Genomic DNA, 20,013 nt, shown 5'->3' on the forward strand with positions numbered 1-20,013 from the left:
AAAGGAACTCCCTGTCAAAGCGGCCAGGCCTTCGCAAAGCAGGATCCAGGGAGTCTGGCCTGTTGGTGGCGCCGATGACCACGACCTCGCCTCTGCTGTCTAAGCCATCCATGAGTGCCAGCAGCGTGGTGACAATTGAACTGGCAAGGAAATGTTGTTGGATTGCCTGGTTTAGTAGCTGCTGTTACATGCCGCCCGACTTTCTCCAAAGTCACGTCACTCAAAAAGGATAAGCTTTTCTGGAAGAGCTGTTGATTAGGGAAAGGACTCATGGTAGGCCCCAAACACCGAGGTAAGGCAAGAGAGGCCTTGTCCAGAAACCAAGCTTAGGGACTCGATTTCAACTCTTGTCTTTAAAATCCTGTGAACCTCTGTGTCATGGTACTAGAGGAGTTCAGAAGAAGTGCGTGTGTCATCTCCAGGGGACCAGCTGGGTCTTTTTCCCTCGGGAAAGGAAACGAAGCCGATTACGTGGCAATGCAAGGAAAAGGTGGTACCTGTGAATCTGATCTTGGTGACTGGAGCGCACAGGAGCCAGACCGTCGATCTCATCGAAGAAAATAATCGAAGGCCGCTTCTCATAGGCCTGGAAGGGAAGCACAGATGCAGGGCTACTGAGTGTATGTAAAACACAGCCCTACTCAGCAAGAACACGCAGGATGATCCTTGTGGCTGCAAAGGCACGGAGCCTGTGCTGGCCCCAACCCATCTGCAAGGTTTCCAGCCCTTCAGGCCAAGCCGGACGGCACGGGAGAAGGGAACACTGATGTTCCCATGTCAACAGGAGACACGGCCAAACTAGGCAGGAGGCCGAGTTCTGCTGACAGACGTCCACCGCGGACAAGTACAGGTACAACTCTGGCCCAACCTATTTCCTCCTTACCTGCTCAAATAAGGAGCGGAGCTGCCGCTCGGATTCTCCGACCCATTGACTGAGGCAGTCGGCACCTTTTCTCACAAAGAAGGCTATTCTCTTGTCTCCCTGCCTACATTCATTTGCGAGCGCTCGAGCCACCAGTGTCTTTCCAGTGCCTGGTGGCCCACAGAACAGACAGCCTCTGCAACATGACAAAAAGAGATGTCCGTAGCTACAATAAAAAGACATGGGAAAGTGCCTGTGGCAACCGCCGTCCTGAAAGCAAAGCAGCCTTCCCGCCTGACCAGAACACTTGCAGTATTAGAGCGCAGGAAGAGCTCCAGTGGGAGGAAAGTCCAGACAGGTGCCAGTGTTCCCAAGAGGCAAGATTTGAGAGCAAACAAAGCCTGTCTTTCTGGTGGAAAAAGTCGGAAGCTCTTTGACTGAGCCTTACAAAGAGAGGGAGGCGGGAAGTCAGCAGGTCTGTCAAACAACAGCTTAGAGGTGACTTGCCGGACCTCGTGCCTTCCCGCTTATAAACTAGTCAAGGGGACTTTTCCAAAACACTCAGAAGCCAACCAGCAGAAGCACTCCCAAAGCCACCTTCTTAAACCAGGAGCCTTCTGCAGCGTCTTCAGCTTTGACAGCCCTGGACAGCAAGCCTTTGACTGCAACAAAGCATTGCTTGTGGTGTGAAAGTAGGTCTAGCCTGGGCGTAAGCCATTTGTAAGGAATTCCTGTTTACTGCCACTGGGCAAACTGTGCCCGGGCAGAAATGTGGAAGCACACAGGTGTGCTGGCACCTGCGCTTCATGTTCTCCGGAGAAGAGCGCAATTAGCATGTTGTAGTTCTAAGGCAGCGTGTGTTACCTGGGGGGTCGGATTTGGAACCGCTCAAAGAACTCGGGGTAAAGCAAGGGAAACAGCACCATCTCCTTTAAAGCGGCAATGTGGTCAGCGAGACCACCGACACCATCAAAGCATACCTAGGGAAACATTCAAGAGGAGACGTGTCAGAGGTCAGAGAAAGCTGCAGCCTAGCCAAAAAAGCCTTCCTCCCAATGTATCCTATGCCAGCCCAAAGGGAAGGTTCAGGATGACCTGGCAGTTCCCCGAGAGTAAACCGTGAAGCACGGGAGCTGTTGACAGCCACAGTCAGGAAGGTTCTCATGAACACTGGAAAGGTCCCCACCGCCTCAGTGAGTTCCCACTCCTCACCGAACTCTCGGTTTGCACTGGGTCCACTTGCGGCAGGCTGGTTCCCGTTTTCCTTCCCTCCGCGTGCTTTCCCTCGCGTTCATCCTTCCCAGAGTGTAGGGGAAGACCCCTGTTGTGCAAGAAGGAGAAAGGGCAAGGGGCTTTCTAAATGAACCTGCAGGTAGAGGGATAGCTGCGCTTTTCCTGTTGCAAGAGAGTGTGGAAGCACTTATACACTGGCATAAACGTGGATGTTGTGAAGCTATATTCATTTCTCAGAGGCAAGAAGAATTTGGTTCGAGCCACCTGTCCAATTTAAACTGACCTATTTTCAATCATGGGACAGAAGAGACTGACATTTTACTCAAGCGTAGCAAGACACTCTCCCTCTAGGTCTCACTAAATTGCCTACCTGGGTTAAGAAAATCATTGTTCTACTTCACCATGAAATTGTCTACTGACGATTTGTGGCAGGGGCTTCTGGCTTCAGTTACCCAGTCTCAGCCAGGACCTCCACCCTCATCCTTCATCACTGGCTCCTTCCCCCCCCCCCCCCCCCCCCCCCAAATCCTGCCTTTTTACAAGCTCTTGGCTAATGAAAGCTATCTTCTCTCCCAGAGGAAAAGCCTTGCTTCCTCTAGACCCTCCGACTGTCACAGCTACAATGCTGTGATTTTCCCCTCGTGACCGTCCCTCGGGAAAGCTTTACAAGTGTTACTCAGTGATGGGAGAGGCACCGCTACGGCTCCCTGAGAACTATCACTAGCCATACACCGACCTGCTCGTTCTTCTGCAGCACGGGCTTCGTGACCGGGCACGGCGAGACGCAGCTCTTTGTCTGACTTCAGAAGATGGGCCTGAAGAAACAAAAAGCAGCAATGAGCCTGCACGCCGGCCAAGAAACGCAACATGCACAGGATACAGGCATCTCAATGACAAAGGGAGAGCCTGACCTGCAGAATGAAGGCAGGGCATGTCAATGACAGTTGTTTTCCTTTAGCCACGTGGAGCCCACTCTGCACAAGAAATCAGCTCTCCCGAGAAACTGTGCGTGGAACCTACCTTCCAATGCCTCCTGGTAGTAGGCAACAGTCTTCCTGGCTCGAAGGTTATACTGCTTCCAGGGACCTTTGCCATCTTCCCCTTGCCGGCCTTCACCTTCCCGCGTTGCCCCTGTAATCACAGAGCCTAGACAGAGCTTCTGATTGGTCTGTGTGTGTATGCATTTGCATTGCCCACCCTGTATCCCACTTACACACAAGCAACGAGCCCTTCAGAGAGGCTCTGCATCTAGCCTACCTTCCCGGGGAGCGGGAGTGTCCTCAGCAGTTTGCCTGAGGTGAGGTGCCCGGGGAGTACCTTCGCCATCATCCTCTGTCTGCTCGTCTTCTGAGGACCCTGTAATTACAGTGCCCAGGCATCGTTTCTGGTTTGTCTCTGCCTATGTACCTTCTCATTCCAGAAGTTCTACTCCCCCACCCTTAATCAGAAGCAACCAGCCCTTCAGGCCAACGGTGCCTGTAACCCACATTCCGATGGCTCTTGGTACTGGACGACGGCGTTCCGGGGTCGAAGGTAATAGTCCTTGGGAGAGTCGCGGCCATCTTCCCCTGTGTGGCGTTCACCTGCCTTTGATGGCCCTACAATGACAGAAGCTAGCTCTACTTTGGGACTGCGCTGTGCGCACGGACATTTTCATGTCCCCGCTTAGGCGTGGGGAATTAGCCCTTCCGAGAAAGGCTGCCTCTAACGTACTTTCCAGTGGAGCTTGATAGCATATGACAGATGATTTCCTTTCTCTCAGGCTATAGCACGCCTACAGGGAGCAAAGACAGAGGCTCTTGTGGAGCGCAGTGCACTTTGGAAGGCGTTTGTTCAGCTGCGTGAAAAGTGCAAGGGCATCAGAGTGCTGGGTGGAAGACAGAACTTACTGAGAAAGAGGAAGGTAAAGACGTTTTGACTTCTTCTGCAAGGACTCCTTCAGTCTGCCTGAGGTCCATGCTTCCTCCGAACCTGAGCTCAAGCAGCATATGAAGCACATGTCAACTTTTGGAAGCATGCAAGAGAAGCTCTTTACTCCTGAGGCAGTTTCTCAGGCAATGAAAACTGCTGAAGAGGACAAGGGAAATCTGCTGAAAGTGAAGCAAGTGTTTGGTTCACAAGACACTAGAGAAATTGCTGAGCCCGTAGACACGAGAGCCAGTAGTCGGAAGGTCTAGTTGGAATGATAATGCAAAACCTCAGCCAGCAGCAGGGAGTTACGCAGGAGCTGCCTGCAGCTTCTGCAGACATGAAGCACCTTTATGATTCCTCCTCTCACGCACCCTCTCAGTCCTCAAAGACTGGAGTAGCCATGACTGCACAAAACACTCCTGCCAACCAGGTTGGCTCCACCATACCAAGGAGCACAAGCGTAACTCCGAAACCCACAGCTACATGAACACTCGTCACAGGAGAAACCTGTGTTGGCAGCAGCAAAGGAGGAGGCAGTTATTGGAGCAAGGGCCAAAGGTCCTCTCACCACAGCTGAGGAGGCACGAGTGACACGGGGGTGGACGTGTTGCTGGGGAGCCAAGATTCTAAGCGTGGAAGTTGTGCAGCCCCGACAGCGCCCTATAATGGAGGGGCTCCCACAGCGGGCAATTTCCAGCAGGCCAGAGGACTTCCCTAGGGGCCCAGAGGGAATTCGCAGCCTCCCGAGTTAGTCCAAATAGGTCTTGCGGCCAGGAGAAGCCGCTGCTCTCCAACGTCCTGCTGGGAACCTCACCAAACAGCGTCTCGCGCTGTCCCACCACCTCCTCTCGCCTCCTCCTGCTCCCGGCCCAGCAGCTCCTCCAGAGCAGAGCAGAGCAGAGCAGAGCAGTAGCGAGAGCACCGCCAAGCGCGTGGGCTCAGCTCAGGCTCCCGGGGCGATGTGGGCAGGGGGAAGCTGTTGCTGTGATGCGCTCACTGCGTCCTGCCCCAGCCCATGTCACAGAGGGGCTGCAGGGACGCATTGACCGGCCAGGCCCTGCCAAGATGGGCCCTGCAAGGGGAAGGGGAGCTGCCTGGGGCACTTTAGGGGAGATGCCCCCACCTCCCTGCCCACTCCCCGAGGCCGCCAGGGGGCAGGCGCAGCCACAGGAGGGCTTCCCCAGGCTGGGGCTCCCCTCAGGCCTTCCAGCCCTGCCATGTCCCCACCTCGGGGATGCTGGGCTACACCTGCTGGCAAGGAGAGGCTCTGCTGAGGAAGGCAGGCCTAAGGGAGCAACCGAATGAACACAGAGGAAGACTGTGACTGCCCTCAGTGATCTTGTGGGCAGGAAGGGCCGAGCCCTAGCTGTTGCTTCCCTAGGCCACGAGCATGGAGCTGGCCGAGCCTAGTGAAGCAGCAGAGGGGTTTGCTCTCTCACCCTGAGAACTGCGTTCAGACAAATGCACCAGGAATGTGTCCCAACAGTGTCAAAGCCTGGGAAAAATAAAAGAAAAACAAAGCAGAACCCAAACCCTTTTTGGCAATGGTCATTTCTTTCCCTCGGCACTAAAAAGCCTCTGCATTAGGGACATCCACTGGGAATAGTGGGCTTGGGGTGGGTGCTAATTTGGGGGAGGGGGGAGGGTTGAAAAATGTGATCCTCATGAGCCGAAATCCCCATTTTCAGTCCAAAGTCACTCATTTTGCAGAAGAAAAATGTGATGCTCGCACACAGCCTACAATACTCGCAGCGCCCTCACACTGCTTGGGTTCCCCGTGGAGGAGGTGCTTCGCAGAGGGAAATGGAAGGACTGGGAGGCTGCAGGGAGAGGACCAGAGGAGACTTGAGCATGCATGAGGGGAAGAGAGGGGATCTGAGCACAGGCAGAGGGGCAGAGAGCACGTGAGCGTGCCTGGAGAAGGGATCTGAGGGTGCCCAAAGGAGCCTGGAGGATGCCAAGGGGGCAACCGAGGCGGTTGCAAGGCACACGACTGCGCAGCCCAAGAAAGCCAACAGGGACAGAAAGGCTGCCGAGAGCCCCTGGCTTCAACAGCCCAGGAAGGCAGCCCGCTCAGGGCGCCGGTGCCTCTTCCGGAGCCGGAGAGTTGTGTAAGCATGCCCGTGTCTCTGCAGGAGAGCATATTCACGCAGCTCGGGAGGAGAACATCCACCAAAGACAGGTCCATGTGTAGGCAAGCCTTCTGTCACCTTCCTGTCCGTGTGCCTCTGCTCACCCAAGTGCAACGGGAGTGGGACAAAGAAGCGCTCGCTTGCGTGTATGTGGTACAGAGGTGTCCGAAGCCTGGGGGAAGGCCATGGCAAAGTGTCCGAGATGTCAACCTCTCTCTGCTTGGCAGAGCAGAAATTGGCCTCTTCAATGAAAGGAGCAAGAGCTGCTCAGGAAAGAGCTTGTTCACTTGCAAAGGGCACGCTCGGCAGCACCCCCTTCCTACTTGTGCCCTCCGCACGCTGGTGCTACCTGGAAGCATCACCTGGCCAATGCCTCGTCTTTTCCACACATAACCACTCGAGGGGCTTTTTTTTTTTTTTTTCTCAGGAGAGCACTGGGGCGTGTGTGCAGTGCGCGCGTGTGCGTTGAGGTGCCTTTGTGGAGAAGGTGCTGAGCCTTGTTGCTGGGGGAACATGGGGAGGGGGCGAGCAGGAGAGTGCTGGGGAGACGTTGGGAGGGTTTGTGGCTGGCGAGAGCCTCTGCTTCATTAAGGTTACCTGATCGAGGACCAAGGGGCAAGTGAGAAGAAAACTCCACAGAGACCTGAACCTGACAGGCGAGGGAGAACAGACAAGGGCAAAGGCCAAAAGCCTCCAGTCTCTACTTACCTGGCCCTGAGGCCACTACAGGCATAGTCTGGGAGAGGGATAACCTGGGCTTTGCAAGTGATGAGGAGTCCTGAGGATTTGGAGTTGTTCACGGGGGGACCCGTGCAGAACGGAGTAAGCAATGTGTGGGGCAGGGGATCAAGGAGGAAGAAAGAGGGGGAATGGGATGGAGGGGTGCAAGAGGGGCCTCTGAACAGCACTGCGAGGCTTCTGAAGGAGCAACAATAGCAAAACAGCCAGGAAGACACCTTCAAAGGATTGACATGAGCTTTATTCATATATTCTAGACGCCCCTTTTCTGAGTTTCACGTTACTGAGCACGGGAGAAGTTTTCAATTGCTTCCTTCATTTCCTAAAACAAAAAAAAAGAAGATAAAAAATAATAATAGTCACCAACCAAACAAAGACAAGCTAGCTATAAGCTGGAAGACAAACGCAAACCCTCGGTAGCTGAGTTCTTTAGAGAAAATAAAAGGATCTGTAGATGCATACAATTGCTGCTTGGCTCTACTTAGCAAATTACCTCGATTAACTGAGTTTTGTCATTGTCCTGCCGGTGGTGGTAAATACACTGGCTGAGCAGCAGATGGAGTTTCTCGAGGTGGCGTATGCTGCAGTCCTTGGTTGCCTCGCCCACAGCATTCAGCAGCTGCTGAAGAAAAAAGCCAGACAGTAGACATTTACAGTAGCACGAGATCTTCTGAGCAGGCTCTCAATGTGTTCACACACACACAAGAAGGCAGTCCAACACAACTCTCATCCTACTTTCTCGTATCGCTAAATAAAGGAGGAGTGAAACGTCAGGGAACAGACTTAAGCATGGCACCGGATTTCCATGGAGGAAATGAGCTCCTTGGACCTACTTGAGAGAAAGAGCAAGGCTCCAGTTGTGTTAGCTGCATGTTGGCCCTGCCTGCAGCTCCGCTGGCATATTGGAGAGCTCCAGGCTCGGCAGCAGAGCGGGAAGGAAAGGTAGATGAGCGAGCTGTAACCTACCCTGAGCCAGATGTGAGTTTCCTTCTCAGCAGCGGGTGACCATCTCCTCCTCTTCTCTGCCTGGCTCTCCGAGGGCGATGTGGGCCGCCTTCGCTTTCGTCTGCATACAGCTGCACAGAGATAGCAGAAGCAGCAAGCCAAAGCGTTACCTAAGCAGTTCTGTCTTCCAAATCGAGCATCGTCCTCTTACTTGGTGCACAAGGCAAAACAAGACAAAAAGGAAAACAGGAGGGAACTTGCCACCAGGCAGGGGCGTACTGGCATCTGCAGGCACCGCTGGCAATGTGTGCTCCTCTTGCTCCTCCAGCTGCCGCTCTTCCTCCTCCGCCAGCAGTCGAGGCTCAGGTGGGGATGCCACAGGCAGGACTTCCAGTGCGTGGCAACCTTCAGTCAACCAGAACAGGTTAGCCAAGCGATGGCAGTCCGACACAAGCAGAGTACAAAGTCATGCCAGGAAATCAAATACCCAAACACATGCCAAAGAGCTGCTAAGCTACCGATGGCAAAGCTCTATGTGTAGGACAGTTCCCACCTGCTCTCCTTTGTGGTGCAGCAGGTGGAGCAGCTTGGTGGAGAAGCAAGTCCTCAAAAAGCTTTCTCCCTTCCTCCTTGCTGGGTGGCTGGACATTGAAGACTTCTCCATAAAGCTCCGAAAACAAAGCTTGCACCTGAGGCGGGAGGAGAAAAGACAGTGCAGCCCTAAGGCCCCCCGCAGATTCGTGCTCTACTCCAAGCAGGTGAAAACTGTTTTCAGGGAAGCCGAGGAATGCTTTGAATAAGGGGGAGACTAGAACAAGTTTGCTTCTTGGCCTTCACGGCAAGATTGTAGTGGGTCAGCCCGGCACTGGAGGGCGTCTTCTGTAAGGAAGACCTCCAGGATGAAAGCTCAGGGCAGCGAGCCGAGGTTCCAGTGAGGCCAGGGAGGGCACGCACCAGCTCCTAGGTGGCCTGCAGTGGATTGCCTTGCCTTGCCGCCCTTCACTTGGAAGCCTTGTGGCAACTCCCGAGGGAGGAGATGCCAGCAGGGTGCCCTAGAAATAGCAATGTCCAAGTGCTTAGGAGGGCACAGGATTGAGGTACTTCAGGGAGTGATAAATTATCATGAGACTGAGAAAAGCGGGCAAAGCGGTGGCAGAAATACCTCTTCCGGGAGATCTGCATGGCAAACATCCGAAGTAGCGAGCAACAGCACTGGAGCGTAAGGTGGAATGCGCTCTAGCAGTGTGGTGAGCGTAGCTCTCAAGGTGACTCCAGCAGCCTCCCACCAGGCATGGATGTGTGGCATATAAATGATGCTGGGTGCTGTCCTCTGGGCTTCTCGGACCAACTAGTAAGAAGGAAGTTTGGGGAAGACCACTGAAGCGAGTAGCAGCATACCTGTGGTATGCTGAGAGAAAAGAAACCCTTTTCTTTGGCCCCAAACCGGGGTTGCCGTTCAGTCTGCTAAAGAAGGAGGCTGGCGAAAGGGCATGACCAGCAGTCAGGCAGATGCAGAGGCGCCTCCTGGGAGCTAGAGAGCCTGAAGAGGCAAGGGAAACAGCTCTGCGGAGCCCGCTGCCAGCAGCAGCAGCTCTTGCCAGGAAGAGAGGTTTCTCAAGAGCATCTTGGAGCTCCCTGAGCTGCTAGCAACAGCCTTACTGTGCGGCACTTGCAATGGAAAAGATGCTCCTGCACAACATGCTGCTTCTCTGCTGTTCAGTGTACAAGAAAAGGGTTCCTTCAGCACAACATAAACACCACAGAAAGCACAGGAAAGCCAGGCCGCCTCCGCTAAGCCCGTGAAGTCTATTAATGCTGTGAGACTGCAGAGAGAAGCGGTACCTGTGTGCATCTTTCTTCAGGTGGCGTGCTGCTAGCAAAGAGAGCCGGCAGGTCCAGCACGTGAACGGCAAACCTCTCCAGCGCGTGTAAGAGTGCAGGCGCCAAGTGAGAAGTTTGCCCGTAGCCGGGCTCTCCAGCTATTAGGAACCTGGGCCGGTGACATGCTGGCTGGCCACAAGCATTGCTAGGAGAAGAGCTGCAAGACAAGCAGTTTGGAAAGAAAGCGATGAGTCAAGACACAGCTGGTGAAGGTGTCTGTCTTTGTCCAGCACACACCAGTCTGCCTGTCTTCCCCGCTGAAGCTCTCACGCTCAGGATGTCCTGAGTTGAGGAGCCTTGAGTTCTCCGCACTGGTCAAGCTTAGGTGAAAGTGGTCAGCTGGTAACGGAGGTGGTGGTCACGAAGGGGCAGAACAAGCCTTCTGGGAAAGCAAATGACGCGGGCTTTGAGAGCCCTTAGCTGTATGTGAGGAAGGGCAAAAGTGGCTAGGCTCAATAACAACATTCCTGTAAGCCCATAGAAATGGGGGCTACTTGCTTGATTCTTGCGTTCCAATTGTTTCATCTGTCCTTGGGTGCTGTCTCCTAGGTTGCAAGTGCAACTCTCCTTGAGGAATAGCGTGCATGAAATTAGGGCAGCATGCCCTAATGTCTGTGGATGTCTTTGGGGGAGGAAAAGGAGGCTGCCCCCTTCAGCTTGATCGGCTGCAGCTCCTTGCTTTCTTACAACTGTAGCACCTAGTTCTATCTCTGTGCTTGCTTCTTGCAGTTTTGGATACCAGACACCCTGGGCAAGGTCTTCTTTCCTCCCTCATCTACCACCCCTCCCACCTGCAACCGCCAAGACACTTGGGAAAGCCCCAGCAATCAATCAGAAGCATTTCACTCAAAAGGTCGCGGGCAGTTTAACAACCTGTTAAAGTGGAGGAAGGTTTCCTTTTGCTGTCCAGAAGGTGATGCCTCCTCACTCTCCATGCAGGCGTTTTCTACAGAAGGATTGGTACCGTGAGAAGGTAAGAGAGGCTTGTTAACTCTCCTGAAGGTCTGCAGCCCTCCCTTGCACTAAGCCAGCTTCTAACTGAGGGCTGAAACCCACTGCCTTGTATGTCTTCACTGCCTGGGCATACACGGAATAATGCCATTTCCCCCAAACTGTCTGCCTTTGCCTAAGCTATGTTTTACTGGTGGCAAAAACTCCTCTTCTCCTTACAGTACAGCTAGAGGACAAGCAGGAAGCCCTTCCGCAGTTCCTGGACACCTAAAGCAGCCAGCAAGGCCACTTCTTTCTGCAGCGGGAGCCCACACTCCCAGTGTGGAAAGGAAGGGAAGGGCACGGCCTAACACTCCCTCATATTGCCTCCTCTTTCAAGCCTTAAATCAGTGCCAAACCCCAGGAAAGATGATGCTGACAACCTCCAGAAGCTGGCTGCTTCAGTGGAGAACGCATAGTTCCCTTGCTGTGAACCGGGAGGAGTTCCCAGCTCTGCCCTCTCTACCGTTCATTCCATTTACCCTCCGCCTGCCGCAAGGGTTTCTTTCTGTTGTTGGCGCAAACTAGCAGGGTTTGCTTTGGGAGAGGCTGACGGCAGTGAACGTAACGGCCCTACCTGGCTGTTGGTGCTTCTGGAGTGCAAGGGCTGCGTGGGGAAATACCCTCTGCACGCCTTTTAGGAGCCTCTCTAGCGTGTTCTGAAGCAGTGGCTTGGAGGCGGGTGGGAGTGGTTGCCCGGGGGAAGCCACGGCCCTCTGTGAAGCTGGTGCAGTCTTCTGCATAGCCAGCACAAAATCGGTTGCAGTGATCTCAATGGAAGCCACGTTGATCTGCAGCTTCTGACTGCTGGTGTAGATGTGGGGATAGTGGCGATGGAGAGCGCAGAGGGCAGCTTCAGCGCAGAGGGCTTGAATGTCGGCCCCACAGTATCCTAATTCAGCAGAGCAGAAGCAAAAGGTCCGTCAGTCTCAGGCAGCTCAGAGGAGCCAAGGACAGGCTTTGCCAAGGGACGCTCCGTTCTGGGAGGCACAGCCTCCCGTGTGGTGAGAGACAAGGGAAGGGAAGGCTCGGGAGCTTGGCTACTGCCTGGCACAAGCTCAGACGCTGTCAGGACCCAGTCAGAGGCAGGAACTCGGAGCGCTTTTTCATCTTACCGACACATGTTTCAGCCAGCTCTTCAAGCAGCGTGTCCGATGGCTTTGGGCTCCAGCCTCTCGTGTGGATCCTGAAAATCTCTTTGCGAGCCTACAAGCCAGATGGTTACATTTGGGCTTGTCTGCAACCTTTTTCTCAGAAACAAAAGAAACATCCGCAAAAGCCCCACTGTCACATTCCCGTACTTGCTTGTCTTCCTCTGCTAAAGTTAAGAAATGTGTGCATTCTAGTAACACACTGCCTGCTTCTCGAAGCTCAGTACTTCCCCAGTAGGTAGGAGGAGTAACTACAGTAGGAGAAACAATAATTCTGACTCAAACCTCTACCCCTGAACGAGCAAACGTCAAGCTGTGCCTATGCTCATCTCCGACCTTTGCCAGAGATTCAGGGAAGTGTTTCCTGTTTCTTTCCTGTTTTCCTGTTTCTTTCCTGTTTTCTTACTGTGTTGTGCATTGTTACGAGCCTTCGATCCAATAATGTGTTTCTCCTTCCTCTCCGCTCCCCACACGCTAACTCAAGAAAAAAGAATCTGGGATAGCCAAGAGGGGGGGGAAAAAAAAAAAAAAAAGAAAAGGAAAGAAAGCACCAAAGCCGGGGCTCCACTTTCTCCTGGAGTTTCTATTTTCTAAAGGAAACAGTTACTTCTGGTTGCTCTGTAGCTCTGTGGTCCCTGCTTGGATGTTGCCAAAGAACTGCAAGCGTCCCAAGCCTTGCCACTAGAAAGCTTCCCCAGTGTTGCATCTGGGCAGTGTCCTTCCCGTCTCCATCCAGCTGCCTGCTCAGACCAGTTACAATGGCAGCTCCCTAAATGCTCCTGGGCGGCTCCCAGGATTCCCAGCGCGGCCACACTCAAGCACAAGCTTTCACCTAAGCTTCTCCCAAGTGGAGGAGTGAGAGCGAGGAGGCAACTTCAGGAGGCAAGGGCCTGGGTGGACTAAGGAACGAAGCCAAGCGCAACCGCTTGGGCGAGGAAGAAAGCCCGTGTGCTCCAGGCTCCGTGAAACTCCTGTTTGCAGCCTCCCTCCCAGTTCTGCTCGGGGAACAGGGAGGTCTCCAGCACGTAGGGCACCTCTTTGCTTCCTCCCTCTCGGAGACAGTGTGTGGCAACAGGGTGTTCTTGTAAAGAGAGGCCTTGGCACCGTAGCAGGAAGGTTGCTGGAAGAGCCTTACCTGTCTGTTTGGCAAGGTGAAAAGGAACTCCCTGTCAAAGCGGCCAGGCCTTCGCAAAGCAGGATCCAGGGAGTCTGGCCTGTTGGTGGCGCCGATGACCACGACCTCGCCTCTGCTGTCTAAGCCATCCATGAGTGCCAGCAGCGTGGTGACAATTGAACTGGCAAGGAAATGTTGTTGGATTGCCTGGTTTAGTAGCTGCTGTTACATGCCGCCCGACTTTCTCCAAAGTCACGTCACTCAAAAAGGATAAGCTTTTCTGGAAGAGCTGTTGATTAGGGAAAGGACTCATGGTAGGCCCCAAACACCGAGGTAAGGCAAGAGAGGCCTTGTCCAGAAACCAAGCTTAGGGACTCGATTTCAACTCTTGTCTTTAAAATCCTGTGAACCTCTGTGTCATGGTACTAGAGGAGTTCAGAAGAAGTGCGTGTGTCATCTCCAGGGGACCAGCTGGGTCTTTTTCCCTCGGGAAAGGAAACGAAGCCGATTACGTGGCAATGCAAGGAAAAGGTGGTACCTGTGAATCTGATCTTGGTGACTGGAGCGCACAGGAGCCAGACCGTCGATCTCATCGAAGAAAATAATCGAAGGCCGCTTCTCATAGGCCTGGAAGGGAAGCACAGATGCAGGGCTACTGAGTGTATGTAAAACACAGCCCTACTCAGCAAGAACACGCAGGATGATCCTTGTGGCTGCAAAGGCACGGAGCCTGTGCTGGCCCCAACCCATCTGCAAGGTTTCCAGCCCTTCAGGCCAAGCCGGACGGCACGGGAGAAGGGAACACTGATGTTCCCATGTCAACAGGAGACACGGCCAAACTAGGCAGGAGGCCGAGTTCTGCTGACAGACGTCCACCGCGGACAAGTACAGGTACAACTCTGGCCCAACCTATTTCCTCCTTACCTGCTCAAATAAGGAGCGGAGCTGCCGCTCGGATTCTCCGACCCATTGACTGAGGCAGTCGGCACCTTTTCTCACAAAGAAGGCTATTCTCTTGTCTCCCTGCCTACATTCATTTGCGAGCGCTCGAGCCACCAGTGTCTTTCCAGTGCCTGGTGGCCCACAGAACAGACAGCCTCTGCAACATGACAAAAAGAGATGTCCGTAGCTACAATAAAAAGACATGGGAAAGTGCCTGTGGCAACCGCCGTCCTGAAAGCAAAGCAGCCTTCCCGCCTGACCAGAACACTTGCAGTATTAGAGCGCAGGAAGAGCTCCAGTGGGAGGAAAGTCCAGACAGGTGCCAGTGTTCCCAAGAGGCAAGATTTGAGAGCAAACAAAGCCTGTCTTTCTGGTGGAAAAAGTCGGAAGCTCTTTGACTGAGCCTTACAAAGAGAGGGAGGCGGGAAGTCAGCAGGTCTGTCAAACAACAGCTTAGAGGTGACTTGCCGGACCTCGTGCCTTCCCGCTTATAAACTAGTCAAGGGGACTTTTCCAAAACACTCAGAAGCCAACCAGCAGAAGCACTCCCAAAGCCACCTTCTTAAACCAGGAGCCTTCTGCAGCGTCTTCAGCTTTGACAGCCCTGGACAGCAAGCCTTTGACTGCAACAAAGCATTGCTTGTGGTGTGAAAGTAGGTCTAGCCTGGGCGTAAGCCATTTGTAAGGAATTCCTGTTTACTGCCACTGGGCAAACTGTGCCCGGGCAGAAATGTGGAAGCACACAGGTGTGCTGGCACCTGCACTTCATGTTCTCCGGAGAAGAGCGCAATTAGCATGTTGTAGTTCTAAGGCAGCGTGTGTTACCTGGGGGGTCGGATTTGGAACCGCTCAAAGAACTCGGGGTAAAGCAAGGGAAACAGCACCATCTCCTTTAAAGCGGCAATGTGGTCAGCGAGACCACCGACACCATCAAAGCATACCTAGGGAAACATTCAAGAGGAGACGTGTCAGAGGTCAGAGAAAGCTGCAGCCTAGCCAAAAAAGCCTTCCTCCCAATGTATCCTATGCCAGCCCAAAGGGAAGGTTCAGGATGACCTGGCAGTTCCCCGAGAGTAAACCGTGAAGCACGGGAGCTGTTGACAGCCACAGTCAGGAAGGTTCTCATGAACACTGGAAAGGTCCCCACCGCCTCAGTGAGTTCCCACTCCTCACCGAACTCTCGGTTTGCACTGGGTCCACTTGCGGCAGGCTGGTTCCCGTTTTCCTTCCCTCCGCGTGCTTTCCCTCGCGTTCATCCTTCCCAGAGTGTAGGGGAAGACCCCTGTTGTGCAAGAAGGAGAAAGGGCAAGGGGCTTTCTAAATGAACCTGCAGGTAGAGGGATAGCTGCGCTTTTCCTGTTGCAAGAGAGTGTGGAAGCACTTATACACTGGCATAAACGTGGATGTTGTGAAGCTATATTCATTTCTCAGAGGCAAGAAGAATTTGGTTCGAGCCACCTGTCCAATTTAAACTGACCTATTTTCAATCATGGGACAGAAGAGACTGACATTTTACTCAAGCGTAGCAAGACACTCTCCCTCTAGGTCTCACTAAATTGCCTACCTGGGTTAAGAAAATCATTGTTCTACTTCACCATGAAATTGTCTACTGACGATTTGTGGCAGGGGCTTCTGGCTTCAGTTACCCAGTCTCAGCCAGGACCTCCACCCTCATCCTTCATCACTGGCTCCTTCCCCCCCCCCCCCCCCCCCCCAAATCCTGCCTTTTTACAAGCTCTTGGCTAATGAAAGCTATCTTCTCTCCCAGAGGAAAAGCCTTGCTTCCTCTAGACCCTCCGACTGTCACAGCTACAATGCTGTGATTTTCCCCTCGTGACCGTCCCTCGGGAAAGCTTTACAAGTGTTACTCAGTGATGGGAGAGGCACCGCTACGGCTCCCTGAGAACTATCACTAGCCATACACCGACCTGCTCGTTCTTCTGCAGCACGGGCTTCGTGACCGGGCACGGCGAGACGCAGCTCTTTGTCTGACTTCAGAAGATGGGCCTGAAGAAACAAAAAGCAGCAATGAGCCTGCACGCCGGCCAAGAAACGCAACATGCACAGGATACAGGCATCTCAATGACAAAGGGAGAGCCTGACCTGCAGAATGAAGGCAGGGCATGTCAATGACAGTTGTTTTCCTTTAGCCACGTGGAGCCCACTCTGCACAAGAAATCAGCTCTCCCGAGAAACTGTGCGTGGAACCTACCTTCCAATGCCTCCTGGTAGTAGGCAACAGTCTTCCTGGCTCGAAGGTTATACTGCTTCCAGGGACCTTTGCCATCTTCCCCTTGCCGGCCTTCACCTTCCCGCGTTGCCCCTGTAATCACAGAGCCTAGACAGAGCTTCTGATTGGTCTGTGTGTGTATGCATTTGCATTGCCCACCCTGTATCCCACTTACACACAAGCAACGAGCCCTTCAGAGAGGCTCTGCATCTAGCCTACCTTCCCGGGGAGCGGGAGTGTCCTCAGCAGTTTGCCTGAGGTGAGGTGCCCGGGGAGTACCTTCGCCATCATCCTCTGTCTGCTCGTCTTCTGAGGACCCTGTAATTACAGTGCCCAGGCATCATTTCTGGTTTGTCTCTGCCTATGTACCTTCTCATTCCAGAAGTTCTACTCCCCCACCCTTAATCAGAAGCAACCAGCCCTTCAGGCCAACGGTGCCTGTAACCCACATTCCGATGGCTCTTGGTACTGGACGACGGCGTTCCGGGGTCGAAGGTAATAGTCCTTGGGAGAGTCGCGGCCATCTTCCCCTGTGTGGCGTTCACCTGCCTTTGATGGCCCTACAATGACAGAAGCTAGCTCTACTTTGGGACTGCGCTGTGCGCACGGACATTTTCATGTCCCCGCTTAGGCGTGGGGAATTAGCCCTTCCGAGAAAGGCTGCCTCTAACGTACTTTCCAGTGGAGCTTGATAGCATATGACAGATGATTTCCTTTCTCTCAGGCTATAGCACGCCTACAGGGAGCAAAGACAGAGGCTCTTGTGGAGCGCAGTGCACTTTGGAAGGCGTTTGTTCAGCTGCGTGAAAAGTGCAAGGGCATCAGAGTGCTGGGTGGAAGACAGAACTTACTGAGAAAGAGGAAGGTAAAGACGTTTTGACTTCTTCTGCAAGGACTCCTTCAGTCTGCCTGAGGTCCATGCTTCCTCCGAACCTGAGCTCAAGCAGCATATGAAGCACATGTCAACTTTTGGAAGCATGCAAGAGAAGCTCTTTACTCCTGAGGCAGTTTCTCAGGCAATGAAAACTGCTGAAGAGGACAAGGGAAATCTGCTGAAAGTGAAGCAAGTGTTTGGTTCACAAGACACTAGAGAAATTGCTGAGCCCGTAGACACGAGAGCCAGTAGTCGGAAGGTCTAGTTGGAATGATAATGCAAAACCTCAGCCAGCAGCAGGGAGTTACGCAGGAGCTGCCTGCAGCTTCTGCAGACATGAAGCACCTTTATGATTCCTCCTCTCACGCACCCTCTCAGTCCTCAAAGACTGGAGTAGCCATGACTGCACAAAACACTCCTGCCAACCAGGTTGGCTCCACCATACCAAGGAGCACAAGCGTAACTCCGAAACCCACAGCTACATGAACACTCGTCACAGGAGAAACCTGTGTTGGCAGCAGCAAAGGAGGAGGCAGTTATTGGAGCAAGGGCCAAAGGTCCTCTCACCACAGCTGAGGAGGCACGAGTGACACGGGGGTGGACGTGTTGCTGGGGAGCCAAGATTCTAAGCGTGGAAGTTGTGCAGCCCCGACAGCGCCCTATAATGGAGGGGCTCCCACAGCGGGCAATTTCCAGCAGGCCAGAGGACTTCCCTAGGGGCCCAGAGGGAATTCGCAGCCTCCCGAGTTAGTCCAAATAGGTCTTGCGGCCAGGAGAAGCCGCTGCTCTCCAACGTCCTGCTGGGAACCTCACCAAACAGCGTCTCGCGCTGTCCCACCACCTCCTCTCGCCTCCTCCTGCTCCCGGCCCAGCAGCTCCTCCAGAGCAGAGCAGAGCAGAGCAGAGCAGTAGCGAGAGCACCGCCAAGCGCGTGGGCTCAGCTCAGGCTCCCGGGGCGATGTGGGCAGGGGGAAGCTGTTGCTGTGATGCGCTCACTGCGTCCTGCCCCAGCCCATGTCACAGAGGGGCTGCAGGGACGCATTGACCGGCCAGGCCCTGCCAAGATGGGCCCTGCAAGGGGAAGGGGAGCTGCCTGGGGCACTTTAGGGGAGATGCCCCCACCTCCCTGCCCACTCCCCGAGGCCGCCAGGGGGCAGGCGCAGCCACAGGAGGGCTTCCCCAGGCTGGGGCTCCCCTCAGGCCTTCCAGCCCTGCCATGTCCCCACCTCGGGGATGCTGGGCTACACCTGCTGGCAAGGAGAGGCTCTGCTGAGGAAGGCAGGCCTAAGGGAGCAACCGAATGAACACAGAGGAAGACTGTGACTGCCCTCAGTGATCTTGTGGGCAGGAAGGGCCGAGCCCTAGCTGTTGCTTCCCTAGGCCACGAGCATGGAGCTGGCCGAGCCTAGTGAAGCAGCAGAGGGGTTTGCTCTCTCACCCTGAGAACTGCGTTCAGACAAATGCACCAGGAATGTGTCCCAACAGTGTCAAAGCCTGGGAAAAATAAAAGAAAAACAAAGCAGAACCCAAACCCTTTTTGGCAATGGTCATTTCTTTCCCTCGGCACTAAAAAGCCTCTGCATTAGGGACATCCACTGGGAATAGTGGGCTTGGGGTGGGTGCTAATTTGGGGGAGGGGGGAGGGTTGAAAAATGTGATCCTCATGAGCCGAAATCCCCATTTTCAGTCCAAAGTCACTCATTTTGCAGAAGAAAAATGTGATGCTCGCACACAGCCTACAATACTCGCAGCGCCCTCACACTGCTTGGGTTCCCCGTGGAGGAGGTGCTTCGCAGAGGGAAATGGAAGGACTGGGAGGCTGCAGGGAGAGGACCAGAGGAGACTTGAGCATGCATGAGGGGAAGAGAGGGGATCTGAGCACAGGCAGAGGGGCAGAGAGCACGTGAGCGTGCCTGGAGAAGGGATCTGAGGGTGCCCAAAGGAGCCTGGAGGATGCCAAGGGGGCAACCGAGGCGGTTGCAAGGCACACGACTGCGCAGCCCAAGAAAGCCAACAGGGACAGAAAGGCTGCCGAGAGCCCCTGGCTTCAACAGCCCAGGAAGGCAGCCCGCTCAGGGCGCCGGTGCCTCTTCCGGAGCCGGAGAGTTGTGTAAGCATGCCCGTGTCTCTGCAGGAGAGCATATTCACGCAGCTCGGGAGGAGAACATCCACCAAAGACAGGTCCATGTGTAGGCAAGCCTTCTGTCACCTTCCTGTCCGTGTGCCTCTGCTCACCCAAGTGCAACGGGAGTGGGACAAAGAAGCGCTCGCTTGCGTGTATGTGGTACAGAGGTGTCCGAAGCCTGGGGGAAGGCCATGGCAAAGTGTCCGAGATGTCAACCTCTCTCTGCTTGGCAGAGCAGAAATTGGCCTCTTCAATGAAAGGAGCAAGAGCTGCTCAGGAAAGAGCTTGTTCACTTGCAAAGGGCACGCTCGGCAGCACCCCCTTCCTACTTGTGCCCTCCGCACGCTGGTGCTACCTGGAAGCATCACCTGGCCAATGCCTCGTCTTTTCCACACATAACCACTCGAGGGGCTTTTTTTTTTTTTTTTCTCAGGAGAGCACTGGGGCGTGTGTGCAGTGCGCGCGTGTGCGTTGAGGTGCCTTTGTGGAGAAGGTGCTGAGCCTTGTTGCTGGGGGAACATGGGGAGGGGGCGAGCAGGAGAGTGCTGGGGAGACGTTGGGAGGGTTTGTGGCTGGCGAGAGCCTCTGCTTCATTAAGGTTACCTGATCGAGGACCAAGGGGCAAGTGAGAAGAAAACTCCACAGAGACCTGAACCTGACAGGCGAGGGAGAACAGACAAGGGCAAAGGCCAAAAGCCTCCAGTCTCTACTTACCTGGCCCTGAGGCCACTACAGGCATAGTCTGGGAGAGGGATAACCTGGGCTTTGCAAGTGATGAGGAGTCCTGAGGATTTGGAGTTGTTCACGGGGGGACCCGTGCAGAACGGAGTAAGCAATGTGTGGGGCAGGGGATCAAGGAGGAAGAAAGAGGGGGAATGGGATGGA

The 20,013-nt window shown here is 54.1% G+C and overlaps 1 protein-coding gene across 1 annotated transcript; it reads right to left on the minus strand.

Annotated features, from left to right (window-relative positions):
• Nucleotides 1-7,602: 7,602 nt before the first annotated feature.
• LOC138068789 (ATPase family AAA domain-containing protein 2-like) lies at nt 7,603-16,079 on the minus strand. Its single transcript, XM_068957500.1, has 14 exons — nt 15,828-16,079; nt 15,073-15,181; nt 14,725-14,840; nt 13,882-14,056; nt 13,496-13,584; nt 12,979-13,138; nt 11,808-11,898; nt 11,307-11,584; nt 10,845-10,879; nt 9,664-9,859; nt 8,984-9,169; nt 8,375-8,510; nt 8,033-8,226; nt 7,603-7,623 (listed from the first exon to the last, which is right to left on the minus strand). Exons 1-14 carry the CDS (start codon nt 16,022-16,024, stop codon nt 7,603-7,605), a joined length of 1,983 nt encoding a protein of 660 aa, XP_068813601.1. The 5' UTR covers nt 16,025-16,079.
• Between the last annotated feature and the right edge of the window lie 3,934 nt (nt 16,080-20,013).

Source organism: Struthio camelus, chromosome 11, assembly GCF_040807025.1.
Source record: "Struthio camelus isolate bStrCam1 chromosome 11, bStrCam1.hap1, whole genome shotgun sequence".
In the NCBI taxonomy this organism is placed as follows: Eukaryota; Metazoa; Chordata; class Aves; order Struthioniformes; family Struthionidae; genus Struthio; species Struthio camelus.